Source organism: Onychostoma macrolepis, chromosome 24 (assembly GCF_012432095.1).
Source record: "Onychostoma macrolepis isolate SWU-2019 chromosome 24, ASM1243209v1, whole genome shotgun sequence".
NCBI classification, from domain to species: domain Eukaryota; kingdom Metazoa; phylum Chordata; class Actinopteri; order Cypriniformes; family Cyprinidae; genus Onychostoma; species Onychostoma macrolepis.
In genome coordinates, this window is record NC_081178.1 from 1,490,087 (window position 1) to 1,512,459 (window position 22,373).

A 22,373-nucleotide genomic window follows, 5' to 3' on the forward strand; every position below is an offset into this window, starting at 1 on the left:
GCTACAGAATTATTTATTTATTCATTCAGATTTAAAATGTATTGATTTTTTATGGGTTATATTTCTCTTTATATTTTATTTCTCTTTTTTATTTAATTTCTACATGCATATAGTTTTAATTTATATGCAAATTTTGTTTGAAATTATCCAAACAGTTGACGGTAGCCATTGACTTCCATAGTTTTTTGTTGTTGTTGTTGTTTTTTCCCATACTATAGAAGTCAATGGCTACCGTCAACTGTTTAATTTCCCAAATTCTTCAAAATATCTTCTTTTGTGTTCAGCAGAAGAAAGAAAATCATACAGGTTTGGAACAACTTGAGGACGATTAAATGATGACAGTATTTTAATTTTTTTTGTATGAACTGTCCCTTTAATAAAACGGATTCTATGCATTCTTTATTCTTGACCAGCTTCCAAAAGACATTTAATCTTAGGAGTTACATCTCAATAACTAATATTCAGGTGAATCAATCAATGAAGTTCACCTCCAAATCAAAACAATAACAAATAATACTCAAAATAATACAAAAATAAAGCCTGTTTTTAGTACAAACTAAGTACTTTCCTGTTCATATTTGCACCAAAATACCGCAGTGTTGGCTTTAAAACAGTCGTGCTGTGTGTGTATTTGTGTAAACTGTGTAGTGTGATCATATGGGCTCAAAAGCTTTGCATTTCTCTCTTTGTGTTTCAACATCCGGGTTTCCCTGCTGCGAAATTCCCAATCCTACTACGGCGAAGCCACGCCTACTGAATATTAATTAGGCCATGCTGACGTTCCTCTACAACCTTCCGGGAGCGTCCAGTCACGTAAGCGATTTAATATTCATGAGCCAGGCCTTCTCCGAGGGCTGACCGGAGCTCGGCCAATCAGAGCGCGCATCCGCGCCAGCGTCACGTTGCGTAGTTAATATTCATGAGCCGAGGCTTCGCCTTAGTAGAATTGGGAAATTGGTTTCCCTGCTGGATGCGTTTCGCTCTCCGAAGCCATTTTGGACTCAGTTCAGTTCCGTGCATGTCAGAATCGAACCCCGTCCTGCCATTCTCGCTCTTGCACGGGAAAAGCTTCACACGCGAACGGGATTTGGGTGGAAATCGCCGGTTATTCCGCACCGGACGGCGTTTCTGTTGGAATAGGCGCTTTTCCTGATGGATTTGTGCATGTGTTAAAGTTTGATTAAGCCCGATCGGTGGGTGGACATCAGGCCGACGGTCACTCGGGCTCGTGTGTGTGTGTGTGTGTGCGCGCGCGTGTGCGTGCGTGCGTGTTTGTGTGTGTGCATATATGTGTGTGTGTGTGTGTTTCCCCGATCGTTTTAAATGTGTGCAAAGCAGAAAACACTGAAAAGGAGAAAATCCGGGGTGTTTTTGTGTCACTAGAGGAATATGTTCGCTTCCTGGCTGACTTTTGCACTTCTTCTGGGAACTTTTAGTGCAGGTAAGCGCTCTTTTATTCTTGTGACCAGACTTGGGTGAGATTTGCATGATTATCTGACTCTTTTCCTACTAACGTATATAAACGAGCGTGATTATAACGCACTAGGCTTTTTATTGCTAAAACGCGATGTGTTTGCATTAATTCTCATGTTTGTTTGGATTGCACCTGGCTTTGGTGAATAATTATAAGTGCATTTGAAATATCTCTGTTTTCAGTAAGTCTTGTAGATGTGAATGAGTAAAGCTCGATCAGTGCTCGCATTCATTCATAACTACAAATACTAGTACTCACTATTCTCAGCAATAACACAAGGACAGTCAACCTTCAATCCAAGGATTTTTAATTTTCACAGAGTTGCATTTCTGAATCAAGTTATGCATGATTATATCGGTGTTTAAATGATTTGTGCATCTATATTATATAAAGTGATTTGTGCAAATGTCTTTTAGGATTTATTCCTCTCATATTCCTCAAAGCAGCACACATGCATAGACGTTGATAAAGTCTTCTGCATGCAGTAAGTGTGTGTTTGCTGTGGCTTTGTTGTGTTGGAGGGGTTTGGGGGAGGGGTGGATCTATACATCCAAATTTCATGCTGAATTCAGATTAAATAACATTTAATATCACTGTGAACTTTAATAAACAACCTCCGAGCAAATATTAACACACAGTGTCAGAGATATCAGGGCAGAGTTCCCAGTGTTTCAGCATCGGGAATGGCCTTGTTGGGTTAGATAATTATGATTTTATATATTCCTCATAATGCATAATGATCTGTAAACTATATTCTCATTCAGGGTCTGTTTGGACCCGAAGAATCGTCTTTTTTTTCTTTTTTCTTCAACTTAAACCATATTGTATCTGATTATGAACTTAACATTCATGAGTCAATGTGAAAAAATCTCAAAGTTATGAATGTTAACATGTAATTATTGTATTTGCCCCTTTTTTATTAATAAAAAATAGGAATTCTTTGAAATTTTAAGTTAAACGTACATCAATTACATCAATAAATTGACGCAATATATATATATTTTTAAATATTGATTTGATTTTTTAATTTTTATATGTTATTGTGTGATATTTATAAGAGCATATATTCTACAAATTGACAGTATTAACACCATTGGAATGAATGGAATTGAATTAAACTCATGATTGCTCAAAAACAGTCCAAAGTTATAAAACCTATATTTATGTCAAAATACAAAATGCATGCATAAACTATTATTTTCAGATGAAAAACATATAAAAATGTTCATGCTGCAATGGTTCATCAATTCATACATATTCAACAAAATTCAGTCCCAAAAGTGTGTGAGAAATGGGGAAAAGGTTGAATATATTTTACGAATATATTGTTTTCTTTTTTTTGGCACAAATAGCCTATACATTTTACAAGTATTTTGGCTTCAAAATGATCAGAATTTTTCCTTAATGGTTACATCTCTTAAAATAAATTGTATTTTGAAGGTCTTAAAACATTTGCAAAGTTTCCTCCCCTTTCTAAAAATTATGCTTTTTTTTACTTGTATTTTTGTGTGTCTCTTCCGGGTCAAAACGGACCCAAATGTGTAATGAGGGATATATATCTCTAAGTTTAGAGGTTTTATTCCTCAGATGTCTTGAGGAGTGTGTGAAGTCTCTGTTTTGTGAATATAATGAGTCTCTGAGTTCCCATCAAGCCTCCTTTGGTTATCCAGGTTCATATGAAGGATAACAACTGGTCAGGGTTGTTTTTCCTCCAAACCCTCAAGGACTTTGGTTTAGGCATAGTATTTGTTTGCAACAGTGAAAAGACCCAAGAAGTTGTTGGAAAATTGGTTTGAAAGCAACTTTGGAGACGTCAGATGATGTTTTCGTCAGTCTCAGTGTGTTTTTGGGTCAATAGAGTTGGTTTTCAAGGGCGTTTAATGTCTTTGGTGAAAGTTGGTGTTTTTCTGAAGGTTGAGTGAGTTGGATATATATATATATATATATATATAAGATTTAAGAGCTGTAAGATAATTACATTGAGATACAAAAGCACCAGACATTTTTCAGAGATGAGATGTTGTGTTGTTTTAAGTAAAGGTTATGTAAAATTCAAGCAATTCATGTTGTCATTAAATTTGTATTACTACTATGTATACATCAGAAACCCTGCTGTGCAGAAATGGTTTCGGTCATGAAAAAACCCATACTGTTTGACCACTAGATATTAAGTTTTATAGTACATTTGTGAAATTAGCATATGCCATTATTTATTGTTCTGTAGAGATTTGTGACCCTGGACCACAAAAGCAGTCATAAGTTGCTGGGGTATATTTGTAGCAATAGCCAAAAATACACTGGATGGGTCAAAATTATACATTTTTCTTTTATGCCAAAAATCATTAGGATATTAAGTAAAGATCATGTTCCATGAAGATATTTTGTAAATTTCTTACCGTAAATGAATCTCAACTTTATTTTTGTTTATTAATATGCATTGCTAAGAACTTAATTTGGACAACTTTAAAGGTGATTTTCTCAATATTTCGATTTTTTTTGCACCCTCAGATTCCAGATTTTCATGGGAAATCATTATAATCATGGGAATTTAAAGAAAATGTTGTTTAATTGTCATGAAAATAGTCACAATGCAAAAAAAAAAAACTAATATCCTTCAAATTTCCTTATGCAAAATATTTCTTAATTCTTCCTTCTGATTTCAAGCTAAAATGTCTTGATACTTTTTCTTTTTTTTCTTTTTTTTTTTTGCATTACAATCATGAGAATTTTGGGGAAATTGTTTAATTGTCATGAAAACAGCGTCACACGGCAAACAATCCTTCAATTTCTTCATTTCTGCTTCTGAATTGAAGGTGAAATGTGTTTGTCATTGACGGCGGGGTTGTTGAATGCTTTAGCGATGCCGCGAGGGCTCGTAAAGCCTGATGTTTTGGCTGTGGTGTGTGTGTTGTGTAATAGTCTTCTCGTAGAGCATTCCAAGATTCCCAGCGGAGCGGACGCAGCCGTAAAAAGAAAAGCAGGGCGGTGTGGCGCTTAAACAGCCTTCTATTGGTGGAAACAAATTACCCTGATGCTTCGTTTGCTGCTCATATCTGTTGTGTTTTGCGTGTTTGAACAATGGGGTGTGTGAGTCTGCTTTCCTCGCACGTGTGTGTGTGTGTGTGTGTGTGTGTGTGTGTGTGTGTGAGAGATCTGTGTATTCCTGGCTGGACGGGGGAGGGGGGACTGGAATTCCTCTCTGGACTGAAATGGCCACTGTATAGGCTAGTAGTCCATCAGCGCTGTAGAGCGGATCATCCAGAGGGAAATACGGCCGTTTGCATGCTGCGATATGGATGCAAGCTGTGCTGCATGGGTGGGGGGGGGCTGGGCGAGCAACAGAGCAATACACAGAGAGAGAGAGGGAGATTGTGGGGGGGTCTGTGAGAAATGGGGGATGGGTTGCCTGAAGCAAGAACTGGGATTTAAAGCAACAGTACATGTTTTTCTTGTGTGTTTACACTACAGTGCTGCATTTAGTGATGTGGTTAAACCTCCAGCTCATAGGACACTATAAAATCGGTTTTATTTTTTCCCAAATTCTTTTCGTTTTCCTCTGGATTCTGTTTTTTCCTCCAGAAAACTGCATGTCTAATTAATTGAAATCATGAAACTTACACAGTTTAACAACAATTCGTTAAAAGCAAATTCCATTTTTTCTGTAAATTTTTTTTTGAGTCCAATTAAAATGAGTCCATTTTAATGCTTTGATTAAATTTTAATAATCAAAAAATCTAGGTAATTGAATTATTATAATAATATAATTATTATTTATTTATGTATTTATTTATTTATTTATTTCCTGTGTATTTTCATTTATCCTGTTAATTGATTAATTGCTTGGCAGGCATATAATAGATTTACATGTATTGTGAAAATTTGTAAAAATATTTCTGAACAAGAAACTTTGGAACAATTATCACTTAGAAATTGCTAGTAAATTTCACAAATCATTATTAAATTATTACCAATAATAACAAAATAATCTGAATGGGTTTGAATTAGTGGTCGACCGATATGGGTGGCCGATATTAAGTCGATATAATTTTATTTATATTAATTCATATTTAAGAAATTTCAAATAATTAAAATTATTTTAAATAATTTTAAAATAATTTAAATTTAAATTTAAAAATAAATGTGTAAAATAAACATACTTATACTTTAGAAGACAAAGTATTTTTTTTTAATATAATAAATAAATATTTAATAAAAATATAATTAAAAATTAAGTAAACACTGTAACCAACAGGGCACTCGGTATTCTGGGAAGTTTGTGTGCATTGGGAATCATTTTTTCAAATAAAGCCAAGGTAACACTCGTTTTATATACAGCACACAGTGAAAATGACATGAATATGACAGTGGGCAAATGCATAAAGCACAGCATAATTTAAAATCACGAGTTTGAAGTTTTTCGACCGCGCATCTCTAGTGAAGCTGAACTCTCCTCCTGTCCGCATACAGTTCACACCGAAAGTCACGCAGAAAACACGCGATCATGCAGGATGTACACATGCACACTTCACAAGTTCTCGCAGCTGGATTCGACTAAATTTGCAAGGTTTGTGAAATTAAATGTTCATTAGTCATTCAACGATTTGTTCAAATGATGTAAATGCGTATTTGCTGAATGCTGACGGCAAACGAGAAATATTGTTTGCATTTATTATTAATTAAAGCAATTGTTATGATGCTTTTTGTATACATTTTAATTTTAACTGATTATTAGGTAGACTTCTGTCCGTATTAGACAGAACTGAACGACGACGGCGAACAAGAGGGAGAATGTGAGCGGTGTGTGCTCAGGTGCTGCCGTACTCACCGCCATCAAAATAAAAGTCCCGCCTCGAACACTTCGGCCACACAGAAAAACTTATCGGCCAATGCCGATATTTGAAAAATGCCAAATATCGGCTGATATATCGGTCGACCACTAGTTTGAATTCCAAACATTCTGAAATGAAGTGCTGATCTCTCAGGAATATATTGTTTGAATTGAGCTTCTCACAAATCCACATCCAGAAACCCAATTGTTACTTGAACGCTTATTGTTTTGACAGTCAGTCATCCAATTCTTGTTGAGGGTTAAGGGTTTACCAGCATGCATTGCAGCATGAATACACTCTGCGACTACTGTTATTATTTATTGGCTGTTTGCTGAGTGTATTTATAGGCTACTTTTACTATTGTTTTGTCTTAATTGTGTTAGTTATTTTGGGGGTTTTGATGTTAAGAACTCATCTTTTTAGGTTTGTAGAATCACTGAATCATGCAAGAACTTGTTGCATCATATTGCATTGAATTTTTAACATTTCTCACAAATTCCATGCATAATTTTTACTGTGTAGAATAAAATTAAACGATTGCATTTAAACAGAATGCATGCACTCTGAAATTTACTTTTGTTAAAGATTCAGGCCATCAGGCAGTGGCAGTCATTTTAAAAAAGGCCAATTATTGACTGGTTAATCAATCATCTATCATAACTACCAATGGGAAGTTTAAGATTTTCATTGGAATGCAACTTTTCCAATCAGGAGCGAGTCAAATGAAAAATCACATTGAAGGTTATCAGCTGTTGAAAATTCATTTTAATTGCAAATGTTGTATGTAGTTATAAAGACAGATTGTGTTCTGTTTTAGGGCATATTTGAGCCGGTCACAACACAATTTGTGATAAAACAGCCATATGCATGTTGAGAGCAGCACATTGAGGCGAATGCATTGCATTGTTTTTATACGAATCTGTTTCACTGAACTGTATTTAAGTCATGTATTAAATGGACTTCAGTGAGCATCAGTTTTACACAAAAAGCAATGTTTGCTAGACCCTCGACAGTCTCTTTTGTGTTTTGTGCCGTGTCAGATCTTTGTGTGAGAACGTGAAATGTTATCCAAACACAGAGATGGGATGCTGGGATTTGCTCAAAATGCCCATAATTGACTTTCAGCCCTGGATGAGGAGAATTGTTGAATTCATGAATGTGTATTTTCCTCCTGACTTGGAGATACTCAACCTACGGTTTAGATCGGAGCTGATTTGATAAGTGAAGCCCTGAATGGTTGTGTTCAGACAATGTCTTTGGCCGTCTGGATTATTACCCATAATGCACAACATAAAGTCATTTTGGGCCGTGATAAAGGAGATCAAAATGAGCAATAACAAAGAGATTTATTTAAAAGCATCGTTCTCATGGCAGAAATTGTTGAAGTATTCTGGGATTTTATTCTGTAGGACTTTATCGTCTTATGTTGAGTGTTAGGGGTTTTGTCAAACTAGTTTTGGCATTAATAGTGATGATGCTTGACTTGGCAAATACCAATAGTTGCGCCAGAGGTTTGCAATCAATAAATAGCCCTTTTTTTTTTTTTTTAGGTATGTCAGCATTTTTGTGTGTTTAAAATGATATTTGCTTTTGGCGGATGCATTTCTTCGACAGCACTTGTGAACTTTGTTTTTCAAGGACTGTAGTAAATGATCTATCTGCTTCATGGTTTTTTTTTTGCTTTTATTAAGGGATTTCTTTTATTTTAGGAATAAAGAAAAGCCAGCTTGCTCTTTTTTTATTGGCCTATTTATTTTGGGTGGTTATTTTATATATTTATATGCAACTTTAATAGAATGCCTGAAGTTCATAAAAGGGCAAATTTAAGACATTTGCAGGAGCTTGTACTTGAATTTGGAAATGATATCAAGGAATGATGGATCATTTGGTAATAAGCTTAAACAATTAAAGTGATCGATTGTGACCGAGATTAAGAATAATCAAGAAATGGCTTTATTTTTATTTTATTTTATGCGCTTTTTTTGTGAGTTACACTTTTAAGTTTAATACTGTCACGAGTTTGGCACTAGCAGTAGTAAACCACTTAGCAAACACCACTAACTACGTTGCCAGATATTATAAGCAATGAACTGCTGTTTAGGTACGTTTGTATGTTATTTGAACACATTTTGACGTTCTTTTTCCAAGGTGTTTTATGGATAATTTATCTGCTTCGTGTTTTTCTTTTATTTAGGGACCACTGGCAGTAAAGAAAAGCCAGTTTGCTGTATTTCATGTCTTTTTTGTTATATTCGTTTTATGTTGGGTGATTTATATGCAACTTCATGCAAAATGTGGATGCATGAAGTTCATAAATGGCAAATTTACCATTTGCAAAAGCTTGTACTTGAATTCAGAAATTATTGATAATGATTGATCATCGTGTAACAACAGATTAAACATTTGAAATGATTGATTGTGCCAGAGATCAATAATAATAATGATGATAATAAAAAAAAATTCAATCTTAATTTGGTATTTCAAAATTTTTGTTTGGTTGTATATTGTCCAGCGTGAGTTTTTTTGTTTTTTTTTAATGAGTTACACATTGAAATTTAATACGGAGAAGAATTACAAGTTTGGTTAAAGTGGTTTAGCAGAATTAACAAACTCAACTAACTAAGCTGAGTAATTGTGCCAGATATTTATAGCCTAATCAATAAATAGCTTTTTAAGTACGTTTGTGTTTTTTTTTGTGTGTTGTGTGAACACATTTTTGACTGAAGTATTTCTTCAGCAGCATCATCTGGATAATCTGTTTCATGTTTTTCTTTTATTTAGAGACTTTTTGGAATAAAGCAAAGCCATCTTTCTGTATTGCATATGTTGTGTAGGTATATTTATATGTAGGTGCATGGAGTTCATATAAAGATGAGCTGGAGCTGGAGAGTTGGCGTTGTTAAGTTCAGAATTAATTAAAACGTTAAAGGCTTTTCTGCTTACTGCTGATTACTGTGATGAGTCTGCATGCTCGTATTCCTCTTCCTTGCGTGTCGTTGTTCTCTGAGGGCCGTTTTCAGGGTCTTGTGTTTCATTCGGATGATCAGAGTCCATTGAGTGTCGTATTTACACTTGTGTAATTGCAAATGAAATGCTTGCTTGGCAAGTCTTGGGTAATTTCCCAGGTTTGTTATTGTTGCCGATTCTATTATTTTCTTAAATGAGGCGAGCGTGTTTGAAGAGAGCAAAGAGAGATTGCGGTTTCACTCGCTGTTCTCGCTGTGCCGTTTGTTTACCTGCGCAGATACCGCTTATCTGGGCCGAGCCGCGCGGTCAGGATGCTGTATGTAAACAGTGATATTCTGCAGGATTTATCTCTCGCACGGGCCTCGTCGTGCATCACATGTGGCGCTCGTGAGCACACCGAGGGTTCGGTTTAGCTCGGGCTTAGTTTAGCTCAAATATTCCATGAAATTACTGGGTTGCATACGTTTACAGTGCATCAGACTGTGTTATAGTAATAGCAATTACAGTTCCTGAAGTACTGAGCTCAGACAGTTGAAACAATAAATCTGCATGCATTTTATGCATTGATGGTTGGGTGCCAATGCATTGGTCAAATTAGCCAAAATATTGGATAAATAAACATGCAATACACCTTGAGCATGTGTGCAAATTTGTGCATTTGAACTCTGCAGCACACTCTGCTGTAGATTTATGTATTTGTTAAAGATTTGTCACATGCTGTGAAAAGTTCATTATAAGTTCATGCGAGTTCAGACATGAGAATACTTTAATGGCCTTGAATCACATTTCAGACCTGCACATGCATTTTTTTTTTTTTTCCTGCATGGATTCTTAAAGGTAAATAGGCCTGTGCATAATATTAAATGTTAAATGTGTTAAATACACTTTAAGAAAAACATCTGTGGAAAAACAGATAATGCCCTGGCAGAAATTAAGTTTATGAATTTCCTTTAACCCTAAATCTCAACACAGTGCATAATTCAATATGCAAGTAAAACACCTGTGGAAAGTGAATATGGCAAAATTCTTCACATTTATCTTTATTATTTTTTGGTCAATTTGCCTGGAGAGAAGGACTGCATATTTAAATGCATATATATATATATTATAATCTTTTTTTTTTTTAAGGAAATTAAGGCTTTTATTGAGCAAGCACACATTAAATTGATCAAAAGTGTCAGTAAAGACATTTCTAATGTTTCAAAAGATTTCTGTTTCAAATAAATGCTGTTTTTTTTCTTACTTTCTATTCATCTGTGAATCCTGAAAAATAAATGTATGACAGTTTCCACAAATATTGTGCACGACTGTTTTCAACATTGATAATAATCAGAGATGTTTGTTGAGCAGCAAATCAGCATATTAGAATGATTTCTGAAGGTCATGTGACACTGAAGACTGCAGTAATGATGCTGAAAATACAGCTGCGCATCACAGAAATAAATTACAGTTTAACAGATATTCACATAGAAAACAGCTGTTTTAAATTGCAATATTTCACAGTTTTTCCTGTATTTTTGATCAAATACAAGTAGCCTTAGTGTGCAAAAGAGACTTCTTTTAATACATTTTTCCAACTCCAAACTTATAAACAGTAATGTATCTGTTAAAAGTTAACTTATAATACTCTAGCATAGTAGTTAAACTGAATTATGACTGAAATCAGCTCTATTGCGCAGTGATGGATGGATTTGGCTCAGAAGTGAAGAAAATGAAAAGTGTAAATCAATAAAAATTCAATCAAAAAGTTTGAAGTCAATCCCAGTGTTGTTTTATTTATTGTATTTTGTTTTGTTTTTTTTCATGGCGAGTGTTGGAGTTTCAAGGTAATTTCAGGTTTTATTCTGTCATTGAGCTGATGGCTGAATGTCTGCATCGTTGTGACCGACCTTGTTTGTTTCTGGCCCCTAGAGAAAAGCCCAGAAATAGGGGGCCCGTCCGGGATGGGCTCCATTCAGCAGACAATTGATGGCTCTCGTACTCTGTTCTGCTGAGAATCAGCGAGCTCTTTGGGTGTGTTTTTTTGTGTCCGTCTGTGTATTTGTGTCCCCTTCTGTTTGTGTCTGCGGAGCCGGGGCCCGTCTGCTGGAGCCGTCCCGGCCCTCCAGTGGCCTCCCTTGGCTTTTGTGTCAGTCGGTCTGTGCTCAGATGTGCTGTTTGTTGAGATCTGGCCTCACGCTGAGGTTACGGGGTAATGACACCATCTCAGTCTGTTTCTTCTGATTCAAGAGCTTGTGTTTTACTCGCATGGTAAAAGTGAGCGTACACAGTCTGCGCTCAGTTGTGTGTGTGTGGTCATTTATTTCTGTAGTGCTTTATAAAATGCAGATTTTTTTCAAAGCAGCGTCATGGCAACAAAACAGAAAAGTAACAATTTTAATGTTGCAGACTTCATCAATTATGAAACAAAATTATTCAAATCAATTCAATCCAAATTTTGTTCTCATCTGATTGTCTGTGCAGTTAAATCAATAATGCTGAATATGAATTGTATTTTGAGTCTAAAAGGGTGCAGAAGGGTCCCAAAGCAATGCAAATAGTAATGAATATTTATATCTGAAAAGAATGCATATTTGCAATTTTTTTTTTTTAATTTCATCACAGTTCAGCACATTTTCCCTTTCGTTATTAATTCAATGTGAAAAACATCTGTATTGCTGTAACTTAAAATATTTACATTTTATATTTTTATACCTAATTTATGCTCATTTTAATAACTAGGAGTATTTTCATTGCTCTATTAGAGATACTGTCATTTTAGTATTATGTACTATTGTAATGTTTATTAATATTTTGAATTGGCTTTTATGTTTTAGTTTTAGTAGTTTGTGTATTTGTCTTGTGCTTTTTCAGTATTTTTTTAATATTTCTACATTTTTGCTTTCATCATTTTAGTTCATTCATTCATTATAAAAACCTAAAAAAATGACAAAATGGTGTAACAAATTTGCTAAAACTTAAAGAATAGAACTTTTGCCTTCGTAACTAACTAGAATCATTTTAAGTAAAAAAAAAAACGAAATTACTAGAAATATTAAAACTTGCAAACAAATTTACTAAAACTTGTAGTTAATATTTTATAGTTAATATTTAATAAAATAAAGTTCAAGAACTAAAATTACAGTTCTAGAAATACAAAAAAGTTAAAAATGACACAACCACATAACAAATTTTCTAAAACTTTTTATTTCAGTTAGTTACCAATCAACATTTCATTTTAAGTTTTTCCATCTAATATTCATATTTTATTTTAATTCAGCTCTGTTCCAAATACTGAAAACAATTTTTAAAAAGATTTTGTTCCCATTAACAGCACTCATACCGGATTTTATAATGTTAAAGGCATGGTGTGAAGTGAATTTGTTAATATTTTCATGGTTTGTAGCAGCTTTCAACCATAATATGATATTGTGAGCTCCCAGATGCACGTATGTCAGCTGTTTTTCAGCAGTGTTTGTTTTCTGAAGGTAGATTATTTTAAAGTGCCCCTATTATGGATTTTTGAAAATGAGCTTTCATGCAGTGTGTAACACCGCTCTCAGTGAATGAAAACATCCTGTAAAGTGTTCAATCTGAAAGTGCACCGTGTATAAAGTTATTGTCTCTCAAAAGAAAGAGTCGACTCTGAATCATTGAAACGAGTCGTTTTTAAAACGAATCCCAAGCCGTTTCATGTTGACGTCAACATGAAACATTAGCATATTGTCCACCCACTTGTTGATCTTTTCGTGTTGGTCTGAATGAAAATGCAAATTCATTCTTTGCCACTAGGTGCCACTTTTGGGTTTAAAATAGCTGTTTCCTCGGTAACGCTGCACACAAAGCAGCACTGGGCTCACAAACACTGCTTTATCAGGCGTTACAGGTGAGATGAGATGAAAATGAGACCAATCGACCAATCAGATTAGCGTCACGCAAAGGAGGGGTTTGGAAAAATGAATCGTTGAGCAAATCGCTTGGGAGTCGTTGAGCAAGTAAGGTAAAAATAAATGCATATTATAAGACAATGAAAGTGTTTTTTGACTTTGCATGCATGTCAACCTGTTGTTGGAGACTCCCAAAACCACAATATGAACCTTTCATTACCCACAATAGGGGCACTTAAGATGGCGCTTGTGTGTGTGAACACCATACAGTGTGTTTGGACCACTGCGATCACTCAAAGCTGTTGGCATTTCCACCTGAGAGAGCAGATCCGTGAGCAGACGTCTCCTCCTCAGTGTGAGGAGTCATTATTGGGGCTCCGGCTCCGGGGTTTTTGAGATGGAGATGGGGCAGATGCTTCCTCGGCGCTCCAGATGGAGGAATGTGCGGATAATCCTGACTCCCAGGCTCCGCTCATGACCTCTCCGTCTCCATCTTGACGTCCAGCTGTCGCCAGACATCAGCGGCCCTCAGCTGTTCACTTCTTCCTCGAGCGGCCATGAAAGAGAGGGTAAAAATATCTCACGCTGGAAGAGCATGCTGAGCGCATACTAATATCTAGAGATGGGGAATGGCAGGGATTTCATAATTCTGCTTGAGATTCCACTGAATTATTTTCCCTGATGATTGTTTTAGTATTTTGAAGAAGTACCAGCTAAGAATCAATGCAAAGAACACATTTAAAAAAAAATGTTTTGCTGTTTTATTAATAATTTTAGTAGTAATTTCAAAAGGTTGTAAATTTTTACACACATTTGTTTAAAACGAATTATTTTTAAACATTGTTTAAATTTTTTTTCTTTTTTTAAGTAACAATTTACAAAGTTGTACATTTTAAACTTTTTTTCTTAAACATTTTTAAAACTTTTTTTTGTTTGTTTTTAAACTTATTTTATAAACACATTTTTATGTTTCTAAACATTTTATAAACTTTGTTTTCATTTTTAGTAAAAGTACAGCACGTTAAACATCATTTAGACACTGTTTTTAAACTTTTTTTTTTTTAAATGCATTTTATATTTCTTTCGTTTTTTACTAATATTTTACAATTAGGTTGTAATTTTTTTTTTTTTTTTTTGAGGAGCAATTTACAGATTATTTTTGTTTTAAACATTTAAAAAAAAAAATTAGTAACTATAACAACACGGTTGTACATTTTTCTACATGTTTTTTTTTTAAGTAAATCTTTTTTTACAAATTGTTTTATTTTAGTAATCATGTACAAGTTAAACATTTTAAAACCGTTTGTTTTGAAACATTTTTAAACACATTTATGTTTTGGTTTTGGTTTTTAGTAACAATTTACAACAAGGTTGTTAACCCTACTCCATGTTAACTATTGCATTGACTAACATTGATTAATACTTTTGCAGCATTCATTGATTGATTTAATTTTGGTTAATGTTGCATTTTTAACATCAAAATTTGTGTATGTTTAACAATAAACAATTGTATATTTATAAATCAATATTAACCAAGATGAATGGATTTAAATGGTTTAATTTTTAGCTGCAGAAGTTTGCTAGTTCTATTACTATTTTTTCCTTATAGTTGACTTTAATACAGTCATCCAGTCAAGTCAAATGCGTTGTTTGTGTCTCTTTGGTTGGAGGTCGAATCACGAAGCGTCGCTCAAGTCAACAGAATAATTAGTCTGGACTGGAGTTTGCAGTCATTGTTGCAGTGACTCTGTGTGAGAAAAGGCTGAGACGGTGTGTGACGTGGATCTCGGGGTGAAGGAGGCCACGCTTTTGTCATGGAAAACCCAGCGGTGACCACCTGCCGCGAGGAGCCCGTCAATGACGCCCACCAGTGCGTGGGAAAGTCTTTCTCCAAACCTCCAGAGACAAGCTGCCATTTATTTATTTTAGCGTGACAAAATTCGATATTTTGCCTGAACTTAATGTAATTGTTAGTCAGAGGTTTGGATACTGGTGAAAAAGGGCACAGATTGCCACAGAAAAATTAATAAAAGTCAGGCTTAATGTGCGTTTCGACTTGACTTGCATCATATCAAAGAATTTAATTAATGTTCCTAGTTTTATTGTGAATGATTCATCAGTGTGCGTTAAATGTAAACGCATATCAATATTTTTAAAATATAGGGTACAACAGGGCTAAAGGCCCACCTTTATGTGCTATTCACTGCGTCTAAAATGTATAATTGCAGAAAAATATATATACGTTGTATTGAACATAAATGGAGCAACAGATTTTGTGTGAAAATAAATCATTAAAGTTGTTTATTTTGTTTAAAAATCGTATAAATGTGTGAGGTGGCACGAGCGGTAAAAAGCACATGGTATTCATACAAATAATGTTTTTTTTAAATAATGTCTAAGTTAATACTTGTTCAAAACAATCACTTTAGCAAAGTTTGTACTATTTTCTGCTTATTTTGAAAAAAAAAATCATTTTTGGTCAATAAATATACTGTCATTAAAATGTTCATATAAAAAACATATTTTAAAATGAAGAAACAAAATCATTTTAATAAGTAAAGATTCTGAAAGTATTGAAGGAGATCCAATAATAATTGAATATATATTTACAGTAGTAACAACAAATGATATTTTATTGTATGAAATGATTAATATCATGTTTTTAATTATGATGGTTTCATTCTAAACATGGTGATTGTCTCTAATATGGACACCCAACATAATATATGATATTCACCATCTGAATCTAACCATGTCATGTCAACAAATGGAAAAGTCAGCCATCTATTAATTATCATGTTAATTACGGTGCGCAACAGCAGAGGCGCTTTTTAACCCAAATACCATACTTTTACATATTCTTTCACTGTTTAAAAACTGTTGCTTTAATTATCTTAAACAAAACTGAAAATCATAAAGAAGACTTTTGTCTCAAAATATATGCATTAATTTGAGCGATTCTCATTTGCTACTTAAATCTACAACATTTTAAAAAACACAAAATATTAGATCAAGTAAGCAGAATCAACTCATGTCAAGGATCAGACAAATTTGCAGGTGCATCTTGAAAAGCGGATGTTTTGGAAAGTGGTCGGCCACGCTTTTGTGCCATCTAGTGGTTTAGATGAAAATAACATCAAAGGTGCCTTTAGCCCTGTTGTACCCTATACTGTATGTGTGTGTATTTATATATACATAATAAATATACACAGAACACACACACACATTATGCAAACAAAAACTTTTATTTTGGAAGCAATTAATCGTTTGACTGCACTAAATTTTACAAAGAAACACAAGCCTCATGCATGAAGTTTGAGGCACAGAAGTGAGTTTCTCGGCTTGCTGGTGGGAGTGTTTTGCTGGTTGGTATAGCAGTTAATCTGGCTTTTATCCTGCTAAAGTTCTCCGTCGGCTGATGTTTGGATTCATGCAGCTGCATGTACATCACTCTATATGCCATCAGAACACCTGACCTACTTACAAACTCCCTCGCAAATCCTCCGTCTGGAAAGAAATCAGGTCCGTCTTAAAATCCAGATCCTGTTTAAAAGGAAGAAAGCTACGTTTCGTTCTCTTCCTCGAAATCAAACGCCAGAGTGAACTCGTGAACTTTGTTTTTATTGCGGTCTGGCCTGATTATGATGATCATTGTTCCTTGCGGTTGAGTTGCGGTTTGTGTTTCTCGCCAGCGGCTATAAATAGATCCAGAGCGTCACCAAAAGAAAAACCCGTTTTGGTGTCCAAATGGAAGCCTGCCGGATGTTTTTGGAGTAAAGAGCGTTTAAAGATGGTTTTCTGAAGGGTTTTTGCTTGTGTTGTCATCCATCATAACTTTCTCAAAGCCAATGAAGAGCATCACATCATTCAGACTCTTTGGTGTTCAGCATCTGTTGTTCTTCTCACCAAATTAGACAACTTTTAAAGAAATAAGAAACTGAATTTTATACATTTTACATTCATGCATTTAGCAGATTCTTTTATCCAAAGTGTCAAATATTCAACAATATTAGACAACTAGATTAGGAGAATGTCCTCTTGGGAAAGTTCTTCTAAAAAAAAAACATATCAGTCTGCTGTTATTGGGGAAAATAATGAGGAATTCAGCAATTCTATTTGCACTTAATGATTCCAGCTCCTTAATGATTTCATCAATGGCTCTTTTAGTACTTTTGAAGAGTTTTAGTGTTTCTTTAAGTTTCTTTTGCTGTGGTGCTGTAGATTCAGTAGGAAACAGTGTCAAAGTATTTTAGTACAATTTAGTGTTGTTAACCACCCGTATGTTATTAATATTATCCTGCTCCAGAATTTTTTAATATAAGAACTGACTCCGTTTCAAACCCTTGCAAAATCGCTAAATGTTAACATTTTTAATCACATTTTCTATTTTTAATTTTTTTTTTTTTAAGGTTTTTGTTTTAGTAAGTTTACAGCAAAGTTAAGCACATTTTTAAACACTTAAAAAAAAAAATTAATAAATAAAATTCTATAAAAATGTACGGTTTATAGCAACGTTAAACACATTATTTTTAAACATTTGTTTCAAACTTTTTTTGGTTTATAAGCAACCGTTTTTGTAGCAACAATTTACATCATTTTAAACATTTTCCTAAACTCTTTTTTTTCTTTTGTAATAATTTGCAGAACATTTAAACATTTGTTTATACATTTTTTTTTTTTTTTTTTTTAAACATGTTTCTTAGCAACAATTTAAAACATGGTAGTATATTTTTACGCACCTTTTTCCTAAACACATTTTTATTTTCTTTTAAACGTTTTTTAAGCTTGTTTTTTAGTGACAATTCACAACAAAGTTATAACTACAAGTTGTTAAATGTTTTTAAAATGTGTTTTACAACTTTTGTTTTAAACGCATTGTTTCTAAACATTTAAGTAACAATTTACAAGGTTGAACTTTTTTAACACCCAATTTAAAACCCATTTTTATGTTTTTAAACACTTTAAAAACCCATTGAAATTTCTCTCTACAAAATCGAACCAGTTTCTGAATAAGAACCGAATCTCAGTTTCCAGTTCTTGCAAAGTTGCTAAACTCAGGCTTATTTCAAGAAAAGTGTTCCAAAAAGTACCATGCTATTACCATGTTTTTGGTACGGACATTGATGTGCATTGGTATTTCTTTAACTGCTTTTTTTTAGACTGCTGTATAATAACCATAACACACAAATTGCACATAAATGGTACATAAATTGCTTAAACAGCACAGCATGCCATGCATGCAATGAATCTAAGTCACTTTAGATAAAAGCATCTGCTAAATGCATTAATGTAAATGTAACAGTCTATCAGTGCATGCTTTAGTCGCATGTAGGAATATCACTGCGTTATTTAATGAAGTGTGCTAATCACAGGCGTGTGTATTGTGATTATACGTGTGATTAGCGTGTTCTGTGTTGTATGCAGTAGTGAGTTTAGACTGTGGCTCATCAGATGCATGTGAGTGTGTGGCGCTCGTATTCTCATGCAAAACACTGGTGTCGTTATCATGTGCAGGCTTTGTGGCCATCCGTCGCGCTCACACATGTCTTCACTCATGCAAATGCTGCTTGGGGTCACGAGGGTTTTGTGATGCAAAGGAATCTCCATCTTCTGGATGTCTTCTTGGAAGGTCGTGAAGTATAAATGAAACGCATTGACAGTTGAGAGATTCATATTGACGTGTGTTTTTGCTGTGAATAATGTTTGAATGATAATCATAGTTCAAAGCAGCCCGTCCGTTCAATCTTCATTCCTGTGATTCACGCGATGTAAAGGATGAAAGGTTGCAGACCTTGATCTGACTCCATTGAATACTTTCCCTTTTCATCATGACTCAATTTAATGGCTAGTTCTGAAACTGAGATGCTGGGTAATGGATTGTGAATCAATGCAGGCTTCATTTGTGCATTATCTTTTGTGATTTTGACAACTTAAACAGTCTTTTATCCACTTGTAGTGGGTTAGCAAATCATTATCATTTATTTCTAAAAAGATCTTTCTAAAAACAATCTAACATTTTATTTTAAATAAAATTAAATTGAATTTTAAGTATTACAATATTCACTTTTTTTAAATTATTTGCTTTTTCCTATTATATTTTTAATTTCATTTAATTTTTACATTTTATTTATAATTTTAATATTATGAATTAAAATTATAATTTAATTTTCAAATACTATTTGTGTGCTTTTTATCTTTAACAATTGTTTTTGTTTATTGTTTATTTATTTTACATTTACTTTTCATTAAATCATTTTCATTTTCTGTACCTTATTTTAGTTGACAAGATGGTAACATGGAATATTAAATTACAATTTTCCTTTTTAGTTATTTTTAATTTTTAATTTGATATTTTAATATTATGAATTAAAATATTAATATTGTTTAATATAGCATTTTTGTATGTGCCTTTTCTTTATCAATTGTTTGTTATATTAACTTTGCATTTTATTATTTTTTTCGTGTAATATTTTTATTTTCTATATATTGCATTATCAAACATAAATAAACACATTGTAGTTAACAAGTTAACTAGATGGTAACAATTCAAATTAATTAATTTTAAATTTCATTTTAATTATTTTGTCTTTTTTTATTTTAGTTAATATTATTTTTGTAATATTGTAAAATAAAATATTAATTTAATATTTTTAAAGTGGTTTTTATCTATCAAATGTTTGTTTGTCTATTTATTTATTTTATATTGACTTTATATTTTGTTACATTTATGAAACATTGAACGTGTTCTGGTGTTCCAAAGGGATATATTATAGGGTCTGAGAAATAAGTCTTTTTTTTTGGAGCTGGCGGAAGGGAATAACTACTAAAATTGTAGATGAATCACTCATTCTCTTCCTCGTGTGTGATCGATGGGGAATCCAGCAAGTTATAAGTAATTAGCCAGATGCCCAGCGACCTTTTCTTTCCTCTCTTGAAGACTCGGAGGGAAAGACTCATCCTTGACCTGATTGCGTCTCTCGTAAGCAGCAGGATTTAGGAGCAGGTAAATGTCAGAGTCATAAAACAGGCCCAAGTCCTTGTTCTCCTTCAAGAAACGTTCTTGAGACGAGCTGTGCCTCTGTTTCACGTCTCAAATCCTGGATTCAGATCGAGAGAGCCAGTGGATCTGGGGTTGATTGGGTTAAATCAGAGACGTTGAGGCCAAAGTTGACCCGTGATAAACTTTGATTTGCTTGACATTTCATTACAGAAGAAGAGAGAGAAAAAGACACGCCATTGACGCATATATTCAATTCTAATATTTTGGTTGTTTTTTTGTTTTTTTTAGTGCTGTCAAATGATTACTTGCGATTAATCGCATCCAAAATAAAAGTTTTTGTTTGCATAATATATGTGTGTGTTCTGGGTATATTTATGTATATATAAATACACAAGTATAGTATATATTTAGAAAATATTTACATGTATAAATTTATATTCACATAATTTATATTATAAATACATATATTTAATATATAAACATAACATTTTTCTGAAATATATGCATATACATAATAAATATAAACGGCACACATACATATATTATGTAAACAAAAACCTTTATTTTGGATGTGATTAAATCATTTGACAGCATTATTTATTTTTTTTATTTTTTTTGTTTTTTTACATTGAAATGTCAGAAAACGATAGTATTGGAATAATATCAAAGTCCATTTTTATTTTTCAAAATTTCATTTTCTCCATCATAATTTTTCTGGATTCCGTTTTTTATTTATTTATTTATAAAATTTTCTGGACTCTTTAATGGTTAAATACAATTTTAGTCATCAAAAAGCATGTCTAATTAATTAATTAATTGAAATCATGAAACGTATACAATTTATTAAAAGTTTAATAAAAATGAATTTCTAGGCCCCTGAAATTGTCAAATTCAATTTTACATTTACCAAATTCTGTTTTCTGCTTTAATTCCATTTTAATGTTTTAATAATAAAACAATGTCTAATGAATTGAATTCATAAAATTATGAAAACAACATCAGTTATTTATTTATTAATTTATTTTCTTTACCGTTATAGGGACCCTACAAATTTTTTTTTTTTTAAAGAAATTCAGTTTTGTGTATTTAAATTTTTTGTAATCAAATTAAGGCACAAAACATTAATCTTTATCTTTAAAAAAAACATGAATTTTTAATAAAATAAATAATTTTCTTTTTTTTTCTTTTTTGGCAAACAAAGTGCTGCACAAAAAACATGGAAGAAAAAAATGTCATTATCCTTTAGAAAAATGTCAATTTACTGTTACTATTATTATTATTATTCCATTTAAATTATATATTTGTCACAATTTCTGATATATATCTGTAGCTCCTCGCTCATGGTTTGTGTTGTTTACATCAGTTTTATATCACTGGTTATGAATGGGCTGTCATCAGAAGGTCTGCCGCTGGAGTGAAGGGAACTCCGGAGAGCCCGGTCGCAGGCGTGATGTGAATCAGATGGGATCTCTGTGAATCAGTGTTAATGAAGTCATTCAGTGTTTCTCTCTGTCATCCGTCTGAAAACCACAGACACGCGCTGCTAATTAACTTCTGTGTGGCTCTGATGAATGACGATATTGTTTAACGGTGAGGGATTGAGGTTATTAAGGCTCATTGTGTTTGTTTGTTTGACTGTAACTGATAGAACTAGAGCTGGACGATGATCTATTCAGGATTATTCTGCTGCTGATATAAAAATTGAGAAATACTGTAAATATTGTGATTTTATTTTAATGAGGTTTCAGTTAATCAGTTTGTAACTAATTAAATGATTCATGTCATTAATTTAAAAAAAAAATTATTAATATTGTTTAATACATGTCATTTTTATTTTTTACTTGTTTATATATATAAAAATATAAATAAATAAATAATATCGGGAGAGAGTAAATTGTATTCGAAGTTGTAAATAAAACCAAGATTATTGGAGTATGTTTACAAGATAATTTTTTTTTAGTATTTTGCTTTTTTCAATTTGTTACTTGCCTTTTCGTAATTAACGATGAGATTTACTATCAATTTCTAAGAGAAATTATTTTAACCGATTTTTTTCAGTGTAGGTAAATATTGCATATTATTATACTGGTGCATATAAATGGATTATTTTTAACTAGATTTTTGCTATATTTTACAATTTATATTTACAATGTTTTGGCTACAAAACTAAATCTATTTGGCTACATTGAATGTTTGCCTAAAATCACGGTTCTTCTGATTGGATTAATTAAGTTTCA

General features: G+C 33.1%; 1 protein-coding gene across 1 annotated transcript in view; it reads left to right on the forward strand.

Moving 5' to 3' along the window:
- Positions 1-935: 935 nt before the first annotated feature.
- Positions 936-22,373, forward strand: part of acvr2ba (activin A receptor type 2Ba) — a 45,078-nt gene continuing 23,640 nt past the window's right edge. The window contains exon 1 of the mRNA XM_058765794.1: positions 936-1,441. Coding sequence (XP_058621777.1) covers positions 1,390-1,441 — 52 coding nt within the window. The 5' untranslated portion in view covers positions 936-1,389. The remainder of the gene's footprint in view (positions 1,442-22,373) is intronic.